The 27,938-nt window shown below is 32.4% G+C and overlaps 1 protein-coding gene across 11 annotated transcripts in view; it reads right to left on the reverse strand.

Moving 5' to 3' along the window:
• The window catches only part of LOC143240551 (rab11 family-interacting protein 4A-like), a 49,515-nt gene that overhangs the window by 12,918 nt on the left and 8,659 nt on the right, over positions 1–27,938 (reverse strand). For 6 of the 11 annotated variants that reach the window (XM_076483176.1, XM_076483178.1, XM_076483179.1 and 3 more), the window contains exons 2-12: positions 27,023–27,191; positions 25,821–25,943; positions 17,034–17,153; positions 14,338–14,373; positions 13,289–13,427; positions 10,966–11,069; positions 7,761–7,851; positions 7,228–7,277; positions 6,675–6,756; positions 5,161–5,298; positions 1,285–1,431 (exon numbers count right to left, since the gene is read on the reverse strand). In XM_076483176.1, coding sequence (XP_076339291.1) covers positions 1,285–1,431; positions 5,161–5,298; positions 6,675–6,756; positions 7,228–7,277; positions 7,761–7,851; positions 10,966–11,069; positions 13,289–13,427; positions 14,338–14,373; positions 17,034–17,153; positions 25,821–25,943; positions 27,023–27,191 — 1,199 coding nt within the window. The remainder of the gene's footprint in view (positions 1–1,284; positions 1,432–5,160; positions 5,299–6,674; positions 6,757–7,227; positions 7,278–7,760; positions 7,852–10,965; positions 11,070–13,288; positions 13,428–14,337; positions 14,374–17,033; positions 17,154–25,820; positions 25,944–27,022; positions 27,192–27,938) is intronic. The other 5 variants (XM_076483183.1, XM_076483182.1, XM_076483180.1 and 2 more) reach the window with 4 other exon arrangements.

The raw sequence follows: 27,938 nt of genomic DNA on the forward strand, positions 1-27,938 counted from the left end.
ACCTGGTGTGATACACCTGTGTGTGAGTTGAGCCATTTTAAGTAGAAATAAATGTGAGGTGTCCTAACTTTTTCCTCAGTTAGAATATGCATTTTTGTAGAATTACATTTTATAGAAGATCTTGAAAAGTCTTTTCTTCAGTTTTAATTGTTTAGTGATATTACTTTAATCTCTCAGTATTGTTAAAATTGAGATAATGTCCATATATCCAAAATTGTTACAAAAATACACATGCTTGTATATGAGTATCTATAATATATACTAAGTTTAATCAATATATTCACAATTTTTGTATGAACTTGTAAAAAACAGTTATTGTTGTTACTGTTGCGACTGGTGGGCGTACTTCTTTTGGACTATTCGGTACCAAAAATAATGGAGAGTTCAGTAAATTAAACGATAACAAAAACATTTCTAAAGGCAGCGTAACCAATGGTCAGCGATAGGCCTGACTTCAAAAATAAACTATGTTTTATAGAAATTTAACTTACTTGCTAATTTCGTACATCTATTTCTTCGTCGAAACAAATAGCATTAAACTGACTAGCGTAATCATTAGTATACTAGTTAAATCACTCAAACAGACTCAACAATAAACTTTAGAACTCTTGTTTTACACATGGCTCAAGTTGTTTTATAATCTTTAAAAGACAGTTCCATAATTGAAAGTCATAATCATCACTTTACGCTAAATTTCCCTCCGACCAGACAACAATACAGATTTCTAGAAACGCCTACAATACAAACACAGCTTCAACAATATTATGAACCAATCACGAAATGAATTTTAGTGGAAAACTAACTCAAAGTTGTCTAAACAATACTTAATGATGTATGAATTATGGACTTTTCAATCAAAGGTAGGAATGATATTTTAAACGTATTATTTTCCCTTCTCTATGAACTCACATACTTATAATGACATTTTTAAAATCAAAACACATGCACTCCATTAATAGAACTGTATACTTTAGTTTTATCACTGTTTATATATTTTATTTTAAGACGTATATTTTGATTAATATATTTGTTCATTTTGTAGTTATATCACTAGTGTTGTGGTTTATTTTACAGACAAATCTGAAAAAAAAAAATCACTTTCAACTGCTGGGCCATTTCTGTTCTGTGGGTTCATTTTCTATTTGGTTAATTACTTTGTACACCTCAGTATTAGTTATATTACCATACAAATCACAAAATGAAAGCAGAAAAAAAATATACTTTTTTATATTTTCAAATTTAGCACCATAAATTTCAAATGGCAAAGTTTAAAAATAATCTTACCTTGCGAAGATTACAGATTTCCTGCTCCAGTTCCAGATACTGAGCTGGAAGCTCCAGAAGACTGGGGCTGCGAGCTCGGTGGATGCTCTCTGTTTCTCTCCGGTATCTCCGTAACTCATCCAGCTCATCATTCAGATCTTTGAGCAACTACAATGAAAAAAAAATAAACTTCTGGAATTTATTATAAGACAGTTTCCACAGAGAAATGAAATACAATAGAAATTAAAAGCCTGTATTTAACCAAATACATAAATTAATTCTACTAATAATGTGTTAATGGTAATACTCTCTTTACATTAACATTGTAAAGTGTTATCATAGTATTGGCTACAAAGTTCACCCATAACCACAACTACACAGTATGTTGTATTGTATTAGATACTAAGATCTATACTGCTACAACCACCACTACACAGTATGTTGTATTGTATTAGGTACTAAGATCTATACTGTTAAGTCCTCTACTACACAGTATGTTGTATTGTATTAGGTACTAAGTTCTATACTGTTACAACCACTACTACACAGTATGTTGTATTGTATTAGGTACTAAGTTCTATACTGTTACAACCACTACTACACAGTATGTTGTATTGTATTAGGTACTAAGTTCTATACTGTTACAACCACTACTACACAGTATGTTGTATTGTATTAGGTACTAACATCTATACTGTTACAACCACTACTACACAGTATGATATATTGTATTAGGTACTAAGATCTATACTGCTACGTCCACTACTACACAGTATGTTGTATTGTATTAGGTACTAAGATCTATACTGCTACCACCACTACTACACATTATGATTTATTGTATTAGGTACTAAGATCTATACTGTTACAACCACTACTACACAGTATGTTGTATTGTATTACATATTAAGTTCTATACTGTTACAACCACTACTACACAGTCTGTTGTATTGTATTAGGTACTAAGATCTATACTGCTACATCCTCTACTACACAGTATGTTGTATTGCATTTGGTATTAAGATCTATACTGTTACAACCACTACTACACAGTAGGTTGTATTGTATTAGGTACTAAGATCAAAACTGTTACAACCACTACTACAAAATATGTTGTATTGTATTAGATACAAAGATCTATACTGCTACAACCACTACTACACAGTATGTTGTATTGTATTAGGTACTAAGATCTATACTGCTACAACCACTACTACACAGTATGTTGTATTGTATTAGGTACTAAGATCTATACTGCTACCACCACTACTACACATTATGATTTATTGTATTAGGTACTAAGATCTATACTGTTACAACCACTACTACACAGTATGTTGTATTGTATTAGGTACTAAGTTCTATACTGTTACAACCACTACTACACAGTATGTTGTATTGTATTAGGTACTAAGATCTATACTGTTAAAACCACTACTACACAGTATGATATATTGTATTAGGTACTAAGATCTATACTGTTACAACCACTACTACACAGTATGTTGTATTGTATTAGGTACTAAGATCTATACTGTTACAACCACTACTACACAGTATGTTGTATTGTATTAGGTACTAAGATCTATACTGTTACTAACTACTCTATACTGTTACAACCACTACTACACAGTATGTTGTATTGTATTAGGTACTAAGATCTATACTGCTACGTCCACTACTACACAGTATGTTGTATTGTATTAGGTACTAACTTCTATACTGTTACAACCACTACTACACAGTATGTTGTATTGTATTAGGTACTAATATCTATACTGTTACAACCACTACTACACAGTATGATATATTGTGTTAGGTACTAAGATCAAAACTGTTACAACCACTAATACACAGTATGTTGTATTGTATTAGATACTAATATCTATACTGGTACAATCACTACTACACAGTATGTTCTATTGTATTAGGTACTAACTTCTATACTGTTACAACCACTACTACACAGTATGTTGTATTGTATTAGGTTTTAAGATCTATACTGTTACAACCATTACTACACAGTATGTTGTATTGTGTTAGGTACTAAGATCTATACTGTTACAACCACTACTACACAGTATGTTGTATTGTATTAGGTACTAAAATCTATACTGTTACGTCCTCTACTACACAATATGTTGTCTTGTATTAGGTACTAAGATCTATGCTGTTACAACCACTACTACAGAGTATGTTGTCTTGTATTAGGTACTAAGATCTATACTGTTACAACCACTACCACACAGTATGTTGTATTGTATTAGATACTAAGATCTATTCTCTTACAACCACTACTATTCAGTATGTTATATTGTATTAGGTACTAAGATCTATACTGCTACATCCACTACTACACAGTATGTTGTATTGTATTGGGTACTAAGATCTATACTGTTACGTCGTCTACTACACAGTATGTTATATTGTATTAGGTACTAAGATCTATACTGTTACAACCACTACTACACAGTATGTTGTATTGTATGAGGTACTGAGGATTATTCTGCTACATTCTCTACACAAAGATAAAAGAGATAAAATTAAAGAGTCACAAATTTAAGAAATTTAAATTCATTGGTATTATAAAATTCTTAGAAGGTTATAGAATGTGAAGAAGGTAGGTAAATATGAATTTGGGATATTTTTAAGGATGTACAATAAAAGGTTGGCTGAAAATGTAAAAATTAACAGTAAACTCTTTTTTAAGTGCATTAAGGGTAAACAAAATGTTATGATGGGGAGATAGAACTATTGAGGGGTAATGAGGGAAGACTTGTATTTCATGATTGTGAAACGACTTGATTATTAAATTCTGATTTTTCTTTAATTTTTACCAATGATGATTTAAGCAATATTCCATGTCTTGAATAGTTGTTAGATGGTGGCAGGACTAGAAAAGATGGTTGGTTTAATTTTGAGTTTGTAAGAAGAAAGTTAATGGGAAATTAAAAAAAAACAAAAAACATATAGCTTCTTGACCAGCTATTATTTCCAAGAGTTTGAGGTAGGTTAAGAAATGGATATGTGAGGCACTTGCCACTATCTTTTGTAAATCCTTGAATATATGTATCAGTGTCCAAAAAATTGGGAGTTAGCTAATGTCACTTTTTGTTTCAAGGGAGGTAATAGAAGTTGTTCCAGGAATTATAGGCTTATTAGGTTTGCAGTTATGGGAAAAAGTTTTGGTAAGCCTGATCAAAGATGCTGTGCATTTAACAAAGTTTATAATTTATTGGATAGTCACCACTATTTATGTAGATGTGGGTAAGGATGTATATTTGGGATATCTGGATTTTTAAAAACAATTTGACAAGGTGCCACATAAAAGGCTTGTAAAAAAATTATTTTTATAGGTGTGAGGGATAAGTTAGCTAGTTGGATAGCAGAGTGGATGGATGAAAGAAAGTAGAGTGTTCTCATAAATGGACATCAGTCAATCTGGATTAATGTCACAAGTTGGATCCCTCAGGGATCAGACTTAGGATCTTTACTCTTTTGGATTTGTATCAATAACACAGCTGAAGGAATGGTCAATAAATTACTTAAATTTTCTGATGATGTCAAGGTCTTGGGTGATGCTGATTCTGAAGAGAATGCTGCTGATTTACAGCCTGTATCACCCAAGACCTAAAACCTATGTGGCATTTATTTACCCAACTCACTAAACTTAAATTCTGTTTAGGTAATACAATGTTTTGTGTATAATTTTTCTTTCATATATAATCTGTTTATGATATGAATTTTTATCTTAATTTTATGCTGCAAAATAAAGTGTTGACTTCAAGGTTAGCATTATAAAATAAAAATATATTTTAGCATTAAAAATAACAAATTTACATGACACACAAATTTTGACTGTAATTATGAAGCAAAGTAAAGAGTTTGACTTCTTACATGTGCATTAGCTTCTCTCTCCTGTGTGAACTCTTCCTGTTCTCTCTTGGTTAACTCCTGTAGCTTGTGGTGCTCTTCCTGGAGACTTGAAAGTTCAGAAGAGTTGTCTTCTAGTTGGTCTTGAAGGTTTAACTTTTCCTGTAGTTAAAGTAATGACAAAACTAATAAACAATCAACTCTAAACAAATTAGAAAATGCCTCAATATAATAAATTTACCTTGGCAACAAACAAAATTGTTTTACCAGTCTCTGAGAAATAGTTTAAAAATTCTCATATACAGTTAACAGTAATCACAGGTCATAACAGTTTACAATCTTTCACAATCATCACAGGTCATAATAACTTATGTCCTTTGATATTCATCACAGATCATAACTCATGACATTTTATGATAATTACAGGTCACAGTAGCTCATCACTTTTTAGTCATCACAGATCACAATAACTAGTGACATTTCAAGTGATTATATTTTCTTAATATACAGTAAGGACCAGACCACTTAAAAAAATATTAAAGAAAGCATGTCATGAAAAACTTTACTTACATCATCTTAGTTGGTATTCATTCCAACTTCAAAACAGCTGCTTATGGCTAAACTTCACTTACATCATCTTGGTTAGTATTCATTCCAACCTCAACACTGATGCTTATGTATTGTTAAAGTAATCAACTCAATTTGTGGTAATTATAAAACCTGATAATACAACTCACTTGTTTAAAGTTGTTGTAACAATATTGTTTTTTTTAATCCAAAAACCAGCACCATACATAAATTATGAGCTGAAAAACCAGATTAGAGGCCCCTTTTGTTCATACATAGCTACTCTTAGCTTTGAACTACTGATCAGAAGGAATGCAGACAGTCAGCAGAACCCAGATTTATCAAGCTCTGAATTACCATCATATAATGCTCATACAACTTTAAATGTGGAATTCATTAACATTAGACCATCTGATTTGCAGGCTGGCACTCTAACTAATAGGCCACAACTGTAAGGGATAAACCATAAAGTGGTCAACATTTTAGCAAAATGGCCTCCATCAGAACTCAATAAAGATCACTTAGCAAAAATGTTGTGCTATTTCACCTCCCTTCCCCCTTTAATGAGATTAATCAGTTTTTTTCATATATTTTGAACCTTATATTGTAGCCAGGATTTCAGTTCGGGTGGAACAGTCTATAACAGAAACTTGATAATTGAGGAACTCACTTTTTCAGAAAGTAAAAATTCTTAGATGGTTCAATGGAATGCTCAAACATTATTATAAGTGCACAATGCCGACACAATGTTGTCATAACATTCTATGTTTCTGATAAAAAAATTTTCAATACCCAGTCAAGCAATCTCAAAGCTCTTATAGTCTGGAATAGAGTTCTGCCTCTTGAGAACTCAAGTATTCCTGGTTTTCCAACTGAAATGTCAAAGTTTACCACAAAACAGAGTTCTACATCTTTCAAAATCCTAATTTAACCACTGCTGTTAAAGATAAATATCCAAATCTAAGCCTAACCTGTTTTAATTTGTCTACTTGCTGTTTGAGTCTAATTACTTCCTCCTTGATCCTCAGGTGTTCTTGTTGCAGTTCATACAGCCTAGAAGTCAGTACAAACACAACTCATTTTACAGTCAATTCAACACTGACCATTACTTTATAAAATTAATTTACTCATGTTTTACAGGGAATGTTTCAATAGTTTATCTTCATAAACTTACAATTGCTGAAACTTTAATATTTGTATAACAGCTTTATTCTGGTTTTATTGTCAACCCTAGTTGCAGATCAATAAAAACAAATATCTAAGCTGGCAGATCTGACTCACAGATATAAAAGTTTTTATTGGATTCAGTTTTTTTTTAAAAAAGAAAAGAAAATTCAGGTTTTATTTATCAAAATAATAACTTAATGCAATGATTATTATAAAAGAAGAATAAATTTATTTTACACATTATCATCATGTTGGAAGTTAAGTTACATGCTATAAACCACATGATGCAAATATTTGCACATATGTTATGTAAACATATACCATAAATATACACACAATTCCTTATTTTTAACATACCTACTGGAATAGTGTTCTAATTCCATCACTTTTTCTTTTTCTTGTTTAACCTGTAGTTAAGTGAAATTATATTATTATTTTAGTAATGAAAATATATTTATATATATAGATAGATAAGAAAAAAAAAGAGGAATGTTATAAAATCAATAGAAAGATTGGTCTGATTAGTTGAGAACATTCTTAAAACGTTTAACTAAATGGACGAACATTAGATAGAAATTTTTATACTACTAAATATTTATTTCAGTTTCCAAACACCCCCAGTGGGACAGTGGTCAGTTTAAGGAGTTGAAAATCTAAAATCTGGGGTCTGATTCCTGACAGTTGGCACAGCAGATAGCTAAATGTGGGTTTGCTCTAAAACAAAATAAAAAAAATCCAGTTTCTGAATCTTTGTATTTGCGATAAAAACTAAAATAAAAAAAAATCTGAACATTAAATGAACATAAATTCAATATTTCTTTAGGAAAACGTAATCACTATATTTTTCTGGTATTTTCTAGCAGTAGAGACAACGAGTGTTTAATACTTACAATAGTTTCTTTCAAACGTATTTCGTCTTCCTTTAACCTTTCTTCTGACTTTATTTCTAATTCTCTTATGTGTTCTTCCAGAGAATGGATTCTGAAAAATCGATCAAAATTATGACTTGAAAGACCGTTGTCGATTCATTTCGGCGTATAATAAAAATGCTTGAAACTGGATTGGCGCAAAATTAGCTGTAACATCACATTAACAAATGCGAGGGGCTGGTTTTATGATTATCTATACATTACAACCTGTTAATGACTCATCTCTATAGAATTCTTTATGGGTAATATAAAAACAGTATTTATATTATCGGTTCCAAATTTTTTCTGCTATAAATTTCTTCATATTCTCATCCTGTTAGTATATTTTGTTACCAGGACTTCACGGTTAACATTAACCATAATCTGGCAAGTCCTCAAATCCATACACATGTATATATATTTTTAGTTATTGTTGCTGGATCTACAAGTTTGTAAACAAATGCAGTGAGGCAGAACATGCTTGTCATTGCGAACGATTTAACTTGTAATTCTAACAGGAAGATTAGGGTGGATCTCGTTTATTCTGTTGTTCCAAATATGCTAGAAAAACTGCTTATGTTGACATATCCGTCCTTCGCAGAGCTTACGCAATAATAACTTTTAAAAAAAGGTTTGTTCTTTCTGTAAACTCTGCCTTTACTGTTAAATGGAAAACGAATTTGAATTCAATAAAAGTATCATTTTTCCCCCTTGTGTAAACTGGTAATGAAATTGTACTTTTGCCTAAATTATTTGATATTCAATATTATAACTGTCTTTCTTCAGTAAACAGTGACTTACACTAACGTAGAACAATATAAAAACATTTCTTTCATAAAAACGTTTAAAGTCCATTTTTTATAATTTATGATAAAAACGAAGTAAAAATCAACTAAAAATATCAAATGAAAACTATTTGAAGTTCACTCTGCTGTATTGCTGGAAGGAACGGCTGCGCTTCAATTCCCCCCCCCCCCAATTTATTAAATTTTACGTTTACGTTGATATACAAATTTTAGCTATGAAAGTTGTCTAACCACCTGTATCTAACTTTTTACTCCAATCAGTCACATTTCATAACAGAAACTTACTCTTAAGTCTTTTTAAACACTCAAAAAGTTGAAAAAGTCAAGCCATGGCGGTTTGTAAACTTACATCTTTATGATATCCCACACAGGTGTGGAAACAGTACTAGTAGTATGCCAGAGACTGGTTGCCAGAGCAACGTTATAAACAATACGGAATCACGCGACAACAGCAACGCTTTTGAGAAGTGATTTCAGCCACTATTTCAGATGGTATATGCACAGAATGACGCTATACGTTATTTTGCTATTGGCTACCCTACCTTAGTAACTGCGCAATAACGATTAGCAACCAACAGGTTTGGCAGACGTACTGTGTCACGTTTGGACTGAAAACGTTTTAATCTGAAAAGCGTGGGCAACTCCAATGTAATACAGGTTTGGCCGAAGAGAAACAGCTCAAAACTTCGCGTGGCGTTTCGTACTGAAACGGTTCAAACGAACGCTTTCTTTCGTATACTACCAACATACTAATAACTTAAACATAGGCGTTGGAAACTGGAAGGGGAAGTCATATGACCCCAATAATCAAATTAGAGCCCAAATATCTTTCGCCCCCCCATAGTTTCCTGACAATTTTTTGTTTGGCCTTTTTCTATGTAATATGATAACTTTACAACTGTGTGAAATTGCTGAATAATATTTTAAAACGTTATTGTTTGTCACATAATTGTATACGTTTGTTTTATGCGCTTCGATATGCCTAAAAAAAAGTCAAAAATAAATAAAATAAAAACGTAATGAAGAACCAGGTTGAAAAGTATCTTGAGCTTACCTCTTACATATTTTCATTTAGAACGACGTCACTGCCAATTGTGGTAACTGAATTCAGCATGTTATTGTGTAGGTCAATTCGCAGGATATCTTATCAGTTAACAGTAGAATACGACTCAAAAGGTGGTTGTCAAAATTACGAAGTTGCGTTCTGTAATAACCTCAACTACATAAATTATTTCGTTTAATTTCTGTTCTTATGAAATTCTAAAACAAGTTTGTTTTTTGTTTTATTTTAACTACAGATCGACTCGGTCTTGCACACCTTATGGATGAGTGTATGTAGTTGTTTTACACACGTTGTATTGTAGAAAAAACTGTGAGACAAATAGAATTAATTTATAGCTGTCCAGTGGCGTGTTAAGTAAGTTTTCTCAAGTAATCCCTGAATGTCATACGTGTCTCTACGTGCCTCTAATTATATTTTTATCTCACAATACTGACAATTCTGGCTCATGGTACAGATATAGGATATGGTTCGTAAGAAATCACTTCCCACAACACATGTATTTGTGATCATGGCACATATATCGCAGATATTTCAGAAGAAATTTCTTCACACAAAACAGATAGTCCTGATCAGGATACAGATGTCAGAAGTTTGGGGGTTTTTTTCATAACAAATCACTTCACACAACACAGATAGCTCTTATCAGAATACATATATGACAGGTCTTTTCCTTTTTTGTAGCAAATTACTTTATACAACACAGATAGCTCTGATCAAGATATAAATACCAGAAATGTCCCATAAGTAAATTTTTTTTTGCTAACGATTTTTTGTTCTCAAAGGTTTAATGTCTGTAATAGCAAAATGACACAGTAACTCTGTAATAACAACAGTAAGTTTTATTTTCTAAACGTGAAACATGAAGTTAAATTTTCGCTAATGCGCACTTATCCCCGTTTTTCTTCCTCACAAGAAACTAAACATTTTGACAAAGTTCCTCAAGTGAGACAGCGGTAAGTTTACAGACTTGCAACACTATAATCCAGAGTTAGATTCCCGTTGGTGAACAGAGCAGATTGTCCAATGTAACTTTACTCTAAAACAAAAAAGAAATACAGAAGAAAAAAACAAACTTCGCCAATATTCGGGTGAAAATGGTCTAATAAAGGGTATATTTAACCAAACTAACCTTCATCCAAAGAATTACAAAATGCAGTTTCTTCGTCATACCTAATGATCACATGTAAGCATTAGTTAAAAAAAGAAAACATTCCACATGTTAATATTTATCAAAACAGATGAATTTATGTTTTAATATAGTGGAAATGTTTTCTCTTCCAAATATAGAAGATCAGTAAAAATACAAAGCCTAATTTACCTGCTTAGAAGAGAAGTATTTTCTTGCTTTACTTTTGAATAACGACTGTCGTTGGTGGTTTGGTTTTCTGTAAGTGCTGTTACCTGCTGTTGCAACATTTGGACCTGCATGATAAAAAACAAGATAGAATTCTCAATAACCGCGGCACATGAAATTATTTTAGCTATTGTTAGAGTAAATAACTCTAGGAGACCTTGGGCATGATCAAATACATTAATCGAAAGGGTTTGATCTCCTGAATCCAGAACTATATCTCAACTCGGTCAAGAAATGGCGGAGCTATGAGCTAAATGTTTGTACTGGAAAAAAAACAAACTAAGAGCCGTTCCATGAGCCGTTATGCCGCGGCTAAAGATACCACGAGTCACATACCCCTTTGTTACAAAGTTCCAGAATAACGTTATATTCGAGCATAAATACAATAAATACAGGATTACCTTTCAGAGATTCTAAAAAAGAAAAAGTGAGCGTGTTCCTAATTCGTTAAAGTTATTATAGTGGGGAACTCTGGAGAAGGTTTCCCGAGATATTTATATAACTTATGACCGGCATTAAAGTGGACTAGTGGTAGATAATTGAAAGTTCTATGTCCACCAATGATATGACACCTATAACCAGTTTTATGCATTCTATATCAGGTCATTTGTTTCACTAACTTGAAGTTTGACATAGTCGAAGACCAAGCAACTAAACTCAATACGAATTGTGTTTATCTTGTAGTTTAAAAACAAACTAAAAACAAATTGATAAAAATGAAAAATATATTTTAAAATTATTTTCGAAACATGTTGTGAGGGTAGTTATGTGACACATTCCCGAGGTTTTTATAAAACGTGTTAGGGTTAATACGAAGCATGTTGTTAAAATGATTATGGAACATGTTTGTAAGGTGTTTGTGGAACGTAATGTTAGGGTCAGTACGAAAAAATGTTAGAATTATTACGATGCATATTGTTAGTGATTATGGAACACGTTTCTATGGTAAAAATTTTATGTAACATGTTTTAGGCCTATTATAAAATATGTTTCAAGGTAAAACTAGCTTAGAAGCTAGAAGTCAAAAGTTTTGTTTTCTCAATACTTTGACATCAAGCGGACTTCATGAATAAGTCATACATAAACTTATTGTTACGTTAACAATACAAGTACCCACAGATAATTTAAGACTAGTTTGTTATTCATTCTGGTAAACATATGCTCTACTAAGACGAACTTTATTGTAAAATTCTCTGAAGCGGAAAGGTTGTATTTGAACCAACGATGCCATTTACACTGCAAATCTCACCTTATTGGTTATTAAAAACAAACTTCAAGAAAAAACTTTGGAACTTTATCGCACTAGCAATGAGTAAGTAAATTCTAAACGAATTTATTAAAATAATAGATGAAGATTTTTTTTACAGTTTGACAGATTTGTTTCGAAAGTGTGGAGTCACTAGCAGAGAAAACAGTGTAGTAAGATTATAAACTATGTATTATAGAACTACAGGAGCGTAAGTAGGATTATAAACTATGTATTACGGAACTATAGGGGTGCAAGTAAAATTATAAACTATGTATTACGGAATGAAGTGAACATATTACACACTAACTTACTGAATAATGAGCATGTTATTTTTAATTAAATAAAAACTAATAATGCACAGTGTTAAGACATTAATAATTTGGGGTTAAACATTCATTACAAGTAAAACTGATAACAAATAATTACACTTTATCAACTGAATCTACTTCATGACAAACAGCGCCTCAACCACTATATCTTTTATACTCTGGTTGGAATGAAGAGCCACAGTATTGGCAAAAGACCTTGTCGGCCTTGGCCAGTTCATGTGAAGTATGGTTGACATTGGTTTGTTTTGAATTTCGCGCAAAGCTACTCGAGGGCTATCTCCTAGAGGGAAGGCAGCTTGTTATCACCACCCACCGCCAACTCATGGCTACTCTTTTGCTAAGGAATAGTGGGATTGACCGTACATTATAACGCTCTAACGACTGAAAGGGCGAGCATGTTTGGTGTGACTGGGATTAGAACTGCGACCCTCGGATTACCAGTCGAGTGACTTAACCCACCTGGCCATGGCTGACATATTGTTGTTCAATCTCTCTTTCTTTCATTTACAGTTTATTATGAAGACTCATTACAGAACTGGGAACAGAGGATAGGTAATATGGTTAACCCTGACACAACCTGGAAATGGAAGAGTTTTAAGGTAAAATAAAAATAAAATATTAAACATATTTGAAAGGTTTATTTAAAATGGCACGTGCCAATAACAGCTACTTCACTACCAAGGGTTTGGTTTCGACTTAGCTCATGTACCTTTTGGTTGAGATCCATAACGTCATCCTCCAATGACATGTCTGTATACATTTCTTCTGCAGAGTCACAGCTAATGGAACTCCTTCTGCTATTTGATGAACAAGTATTTCCATTTGGAGTGCCTCCCCGAAAAAGTTGGCTGAGCAGAGGCATAAACAACATTCATATTAAATATAAATATCTTATGTCGTCAAGCTTTCTAATTCTTTACGTTATTGCTTTTACAAGACTAAGGATATTTTTACAGTTGCAAGTGTTTTGAAAGAGCTAAACAAAATTATAAATGATTTATCAACCTTATTCTGGGATACAAATTATTCGTAATTGAGCAACATTTTTCCATCGTTACATACGTTCGTACACAACCATTACAACAACTGTAGACAATTGTATTCTTTCAATTCAGAATTTTGTATCGTTTTTTTTTTGTTGTTTTTTTATAGAGGGAACTCTTCACATCACGTGATAAGCACGTCTTAACATCTAGAACTTTCTTGAAAGTGTACGATATAACTTACAGGCAGGCGAGCTTAAATTAGTTATTGATTGATCAACAGATCTGTTACAGTAATTTGAACTAAAACGTCATTGGTCATTATACGAAGGAAGCAGACTCTTCAGGTTAGAGTTACATATTGATAATATTGTGCGTTAAGCCTTACGTCCGTGTAGTCTGCCCAGAAGTTTGTGCATAATGCCAAAATAAGGTTATTAGTTCACGCACTACACATTTAAACCATTGCACGAGTAATACATACTGATTAATAGTAGCACTAGTTTCGTTCCATTAAATACAAGATACACTACATATAGGTGTATTTAGTACAGTTCAGGTTCGTTTTACTACTGTATGAAATTCAAACCTTTTGTAAATTTCATGGTCTGGCGAGATTTAACGAAATTCCTTCTCTATGATTAATCATCAATTCTGAGAAAACGTTTTCTCTGCTGTGATTTTGCACGGCATGTTTTTCAATACGTTGTCAGATCAATAGCCTGAGTATAATGTTGTTTTTTACTATATTGTTAGAATACTAAAGACAACTTACCTGGCTAAAGCATTTGAGGACAACCTCTTGCTTAACCTAGAAAAAATACACTAAGTTATTACCTTACACAAAGTAAAAAAACAGTTTTATTGTAAAATACACAGTAACAACAATACTCAAGAACGTATTGTTGTTTGTACATTACTGAGACAAACTGCAGAATAAGAATGATTGCTAGCCTTTCATAAATATTGCCTTCATTATGCGCAAGGACTGGAACAGCCATGATCGGAGGTCCAAAGAACTACTACTTTCTCAGATATTTTAACCCGTAAAAGGTACATCCGGAAACAGAGGTGTCACGAGACATTATTATAACTAATATAAAATCGTCGACGGGAGAGTGAGGAACGAGAAGTCGGATGTGCTAAAGTTACTTGATGTATAAAATGAGTATATGTGGTAAAAAATAAAGAACACACTAGAACTGGCTTTTGTATTGGCCTAACGAGTATATAATGACCATGGTGTAATAACTAACACAGGTAAGCCCCTGGGAATAGAAGATGTAGCGTCAAGATAAACAGGTGAGCAGCTACTAAGAGTAGAAGATGTAGCGTCAAGATAAACAGGTGAGCAGCTACTAAGAGTAGAAGATGTAGCGTCAAGATAAACAGGTGAGTTACTGGGAATAGCAGCCATTAGGTTCCCTTTCGGTGAATTAAGTACGTTTAACTTAGTATTACTATTACATATCACACCAGTAACACCATTGAGAAAATATTTAAAAAAAAACTAGAGACGAGACAACTTTAATATAAAACCTAATCTGATTTCCAGTTCGTTTTCCATATAAACATTTCCAAATGAATTAAAATGTATTTAAAAAGTTTTGCCAATAACATGTGCATCACCTATTCTAAATATAGCTGATGTTTCATTATTGAATAATAGTTAGCAAACTTATTTTACACACTTAACTACTGTACTGATTGTGTACATATTACAACCACTAACTCCAATGTAGTGTTTCTGTTTTGCATTACATGAATTGATAATTCAGCCAGTTCTGACTCTTAGGAAGATTAGTGATAACATACTGCTTTACAGTTAGTTGCTTTCCTGGCTTAATACCCTGTGTTTAGATTATTACAGTTTGGATTATCGATTATACTGATGATAGCTTACATTACATCGTTAGAATAATCATAACAAAAACATCAACATAGCTCTTGGAATAGGTTAAAAATCAAGTTTCTTAATTACATTTGCTTTTAATTGCAACCAAATAAAAGTAATTAAAAAAAAAACGAACTCTTGATTGGACATCTGTAGCACTACTACGCACGAGACAGAGGTGCTCGCGTATCAGTTGTATCAACTCATTAAAGCCTGCCACGTGTGTAAGTAAGCTTGTCAATTTCGTGCTAAGTAATATCCAATCAAAGTTCTACTATTAAGTTATTATAGACATTCAAATGAAAACAGTCGCGAGTTTTAATATCAGTATTCAGTTATCGATGTTCGATAAGATCGAGGTGTACTAAACAGTAAATATTTTTGTTTTAATTTAGACGAAAAAAAATCACAAATCGTCGTGATAATACACCACCACGTAAGCATTTAACACCAGTATTTAAGTTAAAAAAATATTTAGATAATAAAGTGATTGGAAATTAATTTCATCCTGTTACAATTCGTTTGTCAAACTTTCTGTTCTGTTAGAGAAAAATGTCGGTTTCCGCTTCAAAACACAAAAGTAATATCAGTTTCTAACGAGGATACGGGCGTGAAATGTTCAACCCTATGCGCACGCAAAAAGACTAAAAGACCCAGATCAGAGACCTCTATGATTCAGATATAGCATTCAATAATTTTGTACAGATCAGAAACCCGCCGAGTAAAGTGATTTAAGGTTAGTTTCGCACAGACAGTGCGAAGAGTATTGAGCAATATCAGGATTAAATCCCGGATCCTTGAATCATCAGCCTAACACGCTAAACATTAGCTCCTTTTAGCAACTTATAACCCACTAACTCCTGTACTTACTTTTGTTACATAATATAAAGATTGTTTTAGAATTTGTAAGTACTAGAATTTAACCAATTGCTTCACTAGTTACCAAACAAATTACTCCCATCTAACATGCAACGAGTTTTTCCTTTCTACAGAATAAAATACGAATTTATTGGTTACGTGAACATAAATGTTTTTGACAAAGTACTACACATAAACAACTATTTCATATATTTAAATACAATAAACAAAATCTTATCCATGTTAAACTGTTCACAAAGATTTAATTTTGGGGCACGACAACTTCAATCGTGTAGGAACAATGATGTATAGAGAAATGGCGGACAAAAGAAAAGAAATATTAATAAAAAAAGATGGCGGATCTCATCTGACAAGCGGGATATTAAATAAACATATATATTGAATATTTTAAACTTTGAAGGTCACTTTACAGTACCCTTCCCGTATTTCTTTACCCTGTGCAACGTTGTCTCTTACCTTCTCATTTTAATAACACTGAGAAACCTAACAATTTCCGGAAACGTGCATGGAACATCTGACGTCATCATATATTACGACAAAACTGAAAACCAAGTGACGAGGTTTAATCTACAACGTTTGTAGCAACTAATAAACACTTCACAAATATATTACTTGATTATCACAAACATAATGTAAAACAAGTGGTTATTTTTACTATAGTAAAATACCTGAAAAACAATATAAAGATTCATTCGTACCCTGAAGTTTTTCTTTGACTAGAACGCAACCATGTGTTGCGTTCTAGTAGGTTATAAGTATGTGTTTGTCCACAAGTTCCAGTACTTCCCACGCTGCTTGTACTGCGAAAACTGTCCGAGCTACATGAAATCCAGAGGGAAAAATAAGGAAATATTTACAAAACACAATAACAAGAAACTCAAATCACATAAACGAAAGCATCAGAACCAAAACATTTAGCACAATTAAAAACGTACAGATGTTGAGCAAGTTATATAAAACGATTCTGGAGCCTGACATTGTTGTTGCAGTCTATGTTGTAAAGTCCAGTGTATGTTGACAATAATCTTGCAACGTAGTTTCTTTCGCTAAAAGTTCTATTATGAGGCTGACTTGTTCAAAGCACACCCCTGAGGCTTGCTTCTTTTTATAATCCACCTAGTGTAAGGGGGTGGAGGTTTCTCAGCACCCATTTTAACAGTCTGATCACACAGAAATCCATAGGTGAGTGGACTGGTATGTTCTCATTCAAAATAGCATAAATATCAGTTTCATTCTCCATTTGTTTGAAGTATGTGACGATTTGAACCAATAGAGCAGAAGCAACTTGTGTACTCTGTACCTTTTCTAGATGAATAGCCACCTTCCATATTATACTGTACAGTACTGCTTGGAGTACAGACTTCTCCCAATGACCTTCCTGTTCGTGATATTTCACTTGCTACAATACACCGCACTTGGTTTACCACAGCTGGGGTACAACTTGTTGCAGGTTCCTTTTTAGGTGGTCTAGGGTCCATAAATTGATCCATATTTCTCCGTTTTCTCATACCATCATACCAAAGATACTAATTTTAAAAAATTCTAAGTCCCCAATGGGAATTTGTCTTTATGATTTGCTTTAATTTTATTGTATTCTGAGAGTTAATCACACCATAAAAACAATTTTATATGCCCTCAGCACTACTTTCTTCGTCATCGATTGTGTATAAACTAATGGCCATGACTAATCCTCATTGCTGGAAAACACAGTTTTCATTTAAAAAAGCTTCGTTGATGAAGTCAATCTTAAACCTTACATACTGAGAAACTCTCGACAAATTCTTCAAGATACAAGATGCTGGTTTTCTAAGACCACGTTTAAGCAGATCAATGTTACAAAAGTTCGTTGGAATCTAATCAGAGGAGAAGTTTATAGCGAAATTCAATGGTGGCGATCCCAGTTAGTTTTATCACTTATGAAAATGGCCGTTGATTTCATGGTGTTACTAAGAAGCTTGTAAACTTTTAGCTTGCAAACGAACTTCCACCAGTTTCAAATCAAGTTTGTTTTTTTTTAAATCTTGTTAACAATCCTAATGAGATCTCCGGCTTCACCGCAATGAATTTTCGGGTTCAGTGGTTTTTTTTCATAACTACATTTTCCACTTTGTGGATGATGGTGTTGCGAGAATTGATTATGACTGTGGTCTTATTGCTGGCGTTCTTTTAAATTCTCAACTATACAAGTTTGTTGTTGTTGTTTTCAGTTTCTGTGAAAAACACTGAAGGCTCCAACCTTCAAACTGTTGTATTCTTCGGCTCTGCATTATTTCACAATCTAATTGGATATCCCATTCGCTCTCATTCTACATATATATTGAAAAACAAGAGTTTTGTTTTTGTACTAGTAATTATTGGGATTATCATGCATCCAAAGGATGTGGCCATGGTGGACTGCATAACTATTCGTAATATGCAAATTATGCTGACACCTCAGGATTACATAGTTGTTACGTAATATACAAAGGATGTTGCTGTCTGAGAGTTACATAATAGACATCAGAGTGATGACAAGCATCATAGTATCACGAAGTTGCATCATAGGGCTCAACTCTCTCATAACAGCTCAATAACAGAGGCGGATGGTGTAACCAAAGCTCTATAGAAAGATTTTCCTATCAAGTATAGTTTTTGTATATTGCGTGTGCTTTTCAAATGCAAACGATGTTAACAAGATTCTATAGCCTAACAGTGTTACTCAACCTTTATAGGCGGATAGTGTTACTAAGGTTCTATAGGCGAACAGTGTTGCTCTTTTTTTTTTTTTTTTTGAAGAATTACGTACAAATTTCAACATGTCTCAACCTATACTTTTAAGTTTTCATTTACATATTTAACTGTATTAGCTGCGTTTCACAAAGGCGGGTGGTGTAGCTGAGATACGATACTTGACAAATTGTGTTACTAGGGCGGATGGTGTTTCTATAAACGAACAGTTTAGTAAGATGATGAGCTCACCGTAAGGCGTCTTGACGTATCTCAAGATATTATTACATCATCAATGTCCAGGTTTAATTAACAAGACAAAAGACAACTATTACAACATTGTTACATATGTCAGTATTTGTCGTAAATTCAGTTTTTATCCGAGTAAAGGAAATTTTGTAGCATAACACCTTTTACAATTATCTATCGCGTTAAGTATAAAATATTACATTGTCATTCTACAGCCTGATTTTGACAGCAGTTTCGAAGGCAAATGTCGCATTTCCAGCAGACCCAAACGAGCTCACGCATTGTATGGAAGGTCTCGTTGGCAAGCGCACGTTTCAGAAAGTGTATATAATTCAGATGCTATTACGTTCCTCCTCGTTGGAAACATGTAGTAAAGGATCAGCATAGAAAGAATTGTGTGGAAAAATATTAGCAGTTCTATTGCCATGGTTTGAAACGTCACAATAACTCAAAGTTATCATACGTTTAATACAGATCGAACACAAGTTTTTTTTTGCGAGTCTGTGTTCTATACAAGAAAACTACCTCACTTACTACTAAAGTGCTTGTCTACATTTTACAGGCACGTGGCTGTAAAACCTCGATGGTATTGTTATGAGGTCATCAAACACAGGCCCTTGAATTTTCCTTTTCTTTTCACTGACGTAAATAGACACTACAGCAGAAAGATACTAATAGTTGTATACCTACAGTCATGTGAAAAAGTTAGAACACCCTATGAAAGTCTGTATATTTTTGTAACATTTTTGGATATATAGATGTTTAATCTCAATTTTAACAATACTGAGAGATTATAGGAATATAACTAAACAATTAAAACTGAAGTAAAGAGTTTTCAAGATCTTCTACAAAATTAATTCAACAAAAAAACATATTCCAACTGAGGAAAAAGTTAGGACATTTATTCCCACTTAAAATGGCTCAACTCACACTCAGGTGTATCACACCAGGTGCACATGATTAGAAGATCGTTACTCAGCATTTTGAATGGGGCTTGCCCAATTTAATCGATGTGCTCCTGACTGTTGAAGTGAGAGTGAGCACCATGGTGAGAGCAAAAGAGCTGTCTGAGGCCTTCAGAAAGAAAATTGTAGCAGCTTATGAGTCTGATAAGAGATTTAATAAAATCTCAAAAGATTTTCAAATCAGCCATTCCACTGTCCGGAAAATAGTCAACAAGTGGAGGGCTTTCAAAACAACTGCCAACATGCCCAGGTCTGGTCGTCCAAGCAAATTCACCCCGAGAGCAGACTGCAAGATGCTAAAAGAGGTCTCCAAACACCCTAACATATCATCACGGGACCTACAACAGACTCTGTCTACTGTTGATGTAAAAGTGCATACCTCTACAATCAGAAAGAGACTGCACAAGTTTAACTTGCATGGGAGGTGTGCAAGGGGGAAACCTTTGCTCTCTAAGAGAAACATCAAGGCCAGACTGAAGTTTGCCAGAGAGAATGTAGACAAAGACCAGGACTTCTGGAATAATGTTCTTTGGACAGATGAGTTTAAAATTGAATTATTTGGACATCAGCACAGAGGGCATGTTTGGCGTAAACCAAATACAGCATTCCAGGTAAAGAACCTCATAGCAACTGTGAAGCATGGAGGTGGAAGTGTCATTGTTTGGGGCTGCTTTGCTGCAGCAGGACCTGGACAGCTCACAATCATAGAATCCACCATGAATTCTACTGTGTATCAGAGGGTGCTTGAGGAACATGTGAGACCATCTGTAAGAAAATGTCTGCAACACAACAATGACCCAAAACATACCAGTAAATCCACCAAGGACTGGCTGAAAACTAAGAAATGGGAGAGTTCTGGAATGGCCGAGTCAAAGCCCAGATCTTAATCCCATTGAGATGCTGTGGGGTGACTTGAAACGGGCTGTACATGCAAGAAACTTTTCAAACATCTTACAGCTGAAAGAATTCTGCATTGAGGAGTGGGGCAAACATTCTTCAGACCAATGTCAGAGACTGGTAGATGGTTACAAGAAGAGTCTCACTGCAGTTATTTCAGCCAAATGGGGTAACACTAGCTATTAGGGGGTAGGGTGTCCTAACTTTTTCCTCAGTTAGAATATGCATTGTGTAGAATTACATTTACAGAAGATCTTGAAAAGTCTTTTCTTTAGTTTTAAATGTTTAGTTATATTCCTATAATCTCTCAGTAGTGTTAAAATTGAGATTAAATATCTATATATCCAAAACTGTTACAAAAATACACAGGATTTCATAGGGTGTCCTGGCTTTTTCACATGACTGTATTAGACATGACACCAGAAAGATAGTAATAGTTGTATACCTGTTTGACACGACATAGAAAGAAACAAATAGTTGTATACCTATTAGACACGACACCAGAAAGACACTAATAGTTGTATACCTATTAGACACAACACCAGTAAGACACTAATAGTTGTATACCTATTTACCGATTTTATGGATCATTGGAAAAAAACGTTACGATTCTCTAATCCCCACTAGACAATTTTAGCTCCTTAATATAAGAACAGTTTGTTGTTGTTTTATAACTGTCATTTAAGGAATAATCTTGTGATAACGAACTAAAACTACCTTTTTTCTGTTACTACAATGAACTTCAACATTCGTAAATCTTATAACTTCGTTGAGGTTTAAAAGGTAAAAACTAAAAGTCTATTATTATGTTATTTTAATAAGGATGGTCTTTGAGCAGTTTCTGTAAATAAATCTAACCATGTTTTCTGACACTTTTATGTGAATTTACAATAATGCTCTTTAATAAATTGATTTAAAACCATTGATAAATCTTTTCTTTTATTGTGAGATCACATAAGTTACAAGTATATCGTTGTATTCAAAGTATCCACTCAGGTTCTTATTGTTGCAACAACAAAGTGATTTAACATACTCTACTTACTTTATATCGTATTAGAGGCTGGTAAATGTTAACTCTGTCTCGTCAAAAGTGTCAAGGTCTCATAGTTTCTTCTCTGTACTAAAGCAACTAGAGAATATGATCTTTTATAGAAATAAGAATTTATAATAACGAATCATATTAATAACATACTTGCTACTACAATGAATATCTATTATAAGTATTATAACATTTACAAGTTCTCAATATCTATGTGACAATAATTAATTTTTACAATTGCAATCAGTGTTCTCTATTGTTATATATGAAATAAAATATATTAGTTCTTGTTTTCATTATGTTCAAATACTGCATAATAGAACAGATTGATTACCAAGTTAAGTCATATGATTAATGAATTGAATGTCAGTAGCAGAGTCTAACAGAACAGAAAGTATACATGAATTTAAATGTTAACTGAAATGTACTAGACTTACATGAAAGCTAAGTTAATCTTGGCAACCAAATTATTTATAATTACTAAATGTTTTAGTACGTGTTATTACTGATTATCAGAGGGTATCGAGCTATCATAATTACTAAATGTTTTAGTATGTGTTATTACTGATTATCAGAGGTATCGAGCTATCATAATTACTAAATGGTTTAGTATGTGTTATTACTAATTATCAGAGGGTATCGAGCTATCAGCAAAATTTACCCCTCAAATTAATAACATAACCCAAACTGTAAGACGGAAAACACTGGTATTTCTTTTCATGTCGATACAAATACACCCCGAGATTATACATAGCTCTTGGTAAGTTATATTTGTAAACAATAGTAGTTTTAAATTAAATATTTGAATTTTAGATTGGAAACAGAAAATAACTTCCTAATTTACCTTCAAACATTGAGAATGTCAGAAATATACATTCAGCTTTCTGTATCGTTATGAGAAGTGGAAAAATAGATTAATTCGTTTTTTTTACTGATAATTAAATTCAGTGACACACCAAGCCCATTCTTTTTCATATAATTTGTTTTTGATGTAAAGGGTGTTCTGTGACGACAAACAACAAATGTGAAAAATTAGTTTTTCTCTTGTAGATCATATTTTGTCATAACAAGTACAAATATTTTATCAAGAAATTTAGAGAATTTTCTCTCAAAAGTTTCAGCTGTAAATTTTATGAACATTAGTTGTGATAAATCATAGATAAAGATGCCATTTTTTAAACTGGAACTTTTGTTTATAAATGACAGATTATGTATAATACTTGATAAGTCCGTGATTTTTACTTACTTATAGCAATGCAAATGTTATGCTACAGCGAATCACATCAGTTTTAAGCGATAAGGGGGATGTCTAATGTCCAACATTCAAGAACGATAGAAATAGTCCAGTTAGTTACGGATTGCATGATGTGTTTTGTAGAGCTTTGAAAATGAAGAAACATTCTATGATCGTATTACCTCGAATAACTTTGCAGAATGTCCATTATACTTCGTTTACAAAGACAACTTTTATTTGACTTATGACATGTTAGAACAAGTATTATTACATTGAACTGTAGGTCAGCATTTCATAAATTAAGGCGTTTTTGTAAATAGTATATTAATAGACTTTAAATTTTTGTTAATAAATCTTTTAGTATATGTAATACTCGTTAACTCTGGTTTTACTTGCATACATTGATTACTGTATAACGGATTATGTTGAGACACAAGTTTTATATAAGAAATATAAATGGAGACTTGTGTTACTTGTTCAAACGTGTTAGAAACTGATATTCGTGAAATGTAATTTATCATGAAAGACTAAACTAAACATATAATTATCCGAAATTTGATGTTTAGTTTGAAAACCGAGTTGTAACAGATGGTTTTTCATTAAGTGAAGAGATAAAACACGTTACTGTAACACTGTTATAAAACCTATGAGTAGAATACTTGTTTTGAAAGGTAAAAGTCGAGATATTAGTTTTCTGAGCCTATAAACTGAAGTCTTACTTGTTTAGTTTGCACTGAACATGCAGTGTGAACGATTAATATTTGTGTTCGTTTATTTGTGCAATAATATGTCTTTAGTATGGTGTATTAAAATGCTTATAAAGTCAGTATTTGTTTTAAAATAATGTTACACAAATAAAACATATAAACGCTAACTGAAGAAGTAACATGAACATAATGTACAAACGTTGTATGAAATGCATTGTAAGTTAAGATGTTATATTAATGTATCTAAGATTTATTAATAAATATTTTAGTATGCTTTTTAAGTCTGTTAGTTTACAGCGTTCTTGCTGTTCTTGTCATGATAAATAATAACTATGCTCATTTATAAAGTGTAAAATAATAATAACATGATTTATAATTAAAAGTCATTTTCTGATCCTGATTTTCAGCTCTTTCAGTTACAATCTATGCTTATTTGTAAAAATATAAATGATGCTTTGATGAAGTTTTAAGATTTGGTAACAAATACTTAATATACAAGTCTAAATCATAGTAAAGTGGCATGACTTTATTCTCGTATATTTTACAAACTAGAAATAACATTTTACCAAAACAAGTGTGATGTGTGCTACAAAACATTTCTAATTCCAGACCTTTCAATGCTCTTGACATTTTATTCTGCCAGTTTTGAGAAGGAACTGGTTATTTCTCCTAGTTACGACCTCTCCTTCCAATGATTCTTTGTATTTCTTAATAATCGAGGTTTATTAACGCCATTTGACTTGGACCTCTTACACAGTATTAGTGCGAGTTATTATACCTTATAGAATAATCATTAAACATTTTGATTTACACATAAAAAAAGTTCGTTTTATAAGCCATACTTTAAAACCGGAACGGTTTCTGAATTTTAATTGTATAGTATGTTTTTGTATTTCAAGTGAAAGTTCTATAGAAAATCATAAAATAGTAAATATTGCAATTTTAAATAGTTTTTATAATAGCAAAGTAATTTGATAAAAAATAAATACCATTCATTTATCATATTCAGTTGTAACAAAATAATTTACTATACAATTAGTAAACATTTCATAGAATTAGAAATGATAATAAAAAGAGTTACAACAAAAAGGACCAAAGTAAAAACGTGTTTTAAGACAAATATATAAACATCAACATTGTATGTTACTGTGTATCGTTTGGAAATTCAAATAATAATGTTATCATGAAAAATTGTCCTTTTCAGGATGACAACTGTACAAAGTATGTTGTGTAACTTAAATGTAGAAACGAAAAACTATACTACAGTACGTTAAGTGTGTACTACGTCGAAACTTAGATAATAAAAACACGATCAACTATAAAATAATAATGCAATTGTCTCGTTGAATATTTTAAAAACACATCATTCTTAATAAAATGTTCAGGATTTACATCAGTTAGGGAAGCGAAAACATTAGAACTAACAAATTAACAAATAAACTGATGGATAATTGTAAAAAGATGCTATACTATTATATTTTTCTCATTTAATTAATCAAAAATTAAAATAGTATGCGTGATAAAAATTGACACATGAACCTGTGTTATAATAGTTGTTTAGTTACCTGGATGTTTTCATCCCAGTGTACGTCTGTGTATAGCCAAAAATGGCCAGTGTCCATTGATAAGATGGAGATACAAATACATTTTCGTAAATTTTTTGAGAGACTAATTTGACCAACACCTACCTTAATGACGGTTTACATAATGTGTTAGCGTCCAGGAAAATACCAGATTCACTGAAGGCCAAGTCAAGATCATCTCCGTCTCCGTAGCTTTCGTACTGTTCTTCTCCGTCACTCATAGTTGGACTAGAAATAAAATCAAGAATTTGGCACGATTAATTTTGTCTAACGTAAAAAATGATTAATAGTCATCCACATTTATTTCAGCTTTGGTGCAACTGAAGTTATTACTGTCTTTATCGAAATTGAATGAAACTAAATCTGAAGAGTTTTATTGTTTTTACCTTTTACCTGTGAAATGAACAAGAAATTATTCATTTGTATTGAATTGTAAGTTGTATAAAATTACCTGTGAATAGTCAGGGTTTTTCTGTAAAATTCCACACTAGATGTAAACAATTTGGATTTAATTTTTTATAAGCAACATAAAAATGGGTATTTCATGAAAAAGAAACTTTTCATACAGTTTATAAAAACGAGTAAACTTTCTATTTAGTTTATTAAGAAAAGCTTTTATAAAGTTCATGAAAAAGGAACAAACTTTCTATATAGTTCGTGATAAAAGTAAAACTTATTACATTGTTTGTAAAAAGGAACAAACGTTTTACAGAGCTTATGAAAAGTTTTATATAGTTCGTGAAAATAGGAACAAACTTTTTATATAATTCGTGAAAGAAGTATCAAACTTATTAAAAATTTGTTTTTAATTCATAAAAAATAAACATGTTTTGTACGCAGCTTATTTGAAACAGAACAGGTTTTAAAAACTATTGAAATAAGTTATTAATAATGCTTTATGTTTGACTTGAATGAATGCAAGACATAATTATCATGATAGCATAACATTCAACACGTTAACAGAAAGTAAAACTAACTTTGTTAAATGAAATAAATAAAAAACTAAATGTTTTTTAAAATAAAAAAGAGGAAGTTCGTTTTTATCCACTGCAGACAGTAGTCCAGTTTGTTCTGTTTTGAAAGATCCAAAAAAGGATCCTTCAGTGACAGTGTTATGTCTGCAAACTCATACTGCTAGAAACCAGGTTTCGATACCCGTGCTGGGCAGAAAACAGATAGCCCTTTATGTTTAATAACATACAAACATATAACAAAGAAGTAATTGTTTACACAACTTGTTTTCATGTTTATTCAAATTTCTTGACTGCTTTTCTTTCAACAGAATAACCCTAAAAAGCAAAACGCACCTGTTTCTTCTGACGTCATAATTCTGAGAACAGGTACTAAAATCATCAGATGTCGCTAAGATACTGCGGGTATTACAACTCAGCGCATTATTTTGCGTTGGCGTTAACTCATTCTGTAACATGACAAGGTCGCCGCCAGGAAATGCTGATGTAGATAGAACAAACCTCTCTGGTAAGAAAAAAACAAAGAAACCTTAGGAATACAAGTACCTATCATAAAATATCTTGTGTATCACGTGTTCTCATTCACAAGTTTTGATTCGCTTGAAACTGTGAATTAAAACATGATTACAAGTAAAAATTACTAATAATGCAAACAATCAAAGTTACCTTTCACTGTTTAAATATTTAAGTGGCATTTCCAATTATCTGAATGTATATAAATTATGTAATAATTACTACCAGAAAACTTGATAAAAATCTACAACGACAATTAATAATACAGGTGTCTTAACTATCAGTAATAAGTAAACTACAAAAGACACTGACTATAATTATAAAGATATCACTGGGTAAAATGTTCTTAGAATTCAAGAGAGTTTTGATATCACAAAATTTCGTTCTATGTGAAAATTTTAATTTTGTGGAAAAAATAACTTTCAGCTCATTTTTCGACTGAGTCCTGTGTCTCTGCAGTTACTCTAAAACGTTGCATTTACCTTCTGGTCGTTTTTATCCTTATATTTCTATAATTTTAATCAGTGCAGAAATACGTCCCTTGGCTGTTTTTTTTTTTTTTTTAACAATCTGTTGCACATCTGGATCAAACTACAAAGTAAGACTAAAATTGGCCCGGCAGGCCAGGTGGTTAAGGCACTCGACTCGTAATCCGAGGATCGCGGGTCAGTCAACTATTCTTAAATGCTCAAGTATTTCTCGAAAACACAATGAATAAATTCGAATTCCCGTCACACCA

Source organism: Tachypleus tridentatus, chromosome 13 (assembly GCF_004210375.1).
Source record: "Tachypleus tridentatus isolate NWPU-2018 chromosome 13, ASM421037v1, whole genome shotgun sequence".
NCBI lineage: Eukaryota > Metazoa > Arthropoda > Merostomata > Xiphosura > Limulidae > Tachypleus > Tachypleus tridentatus.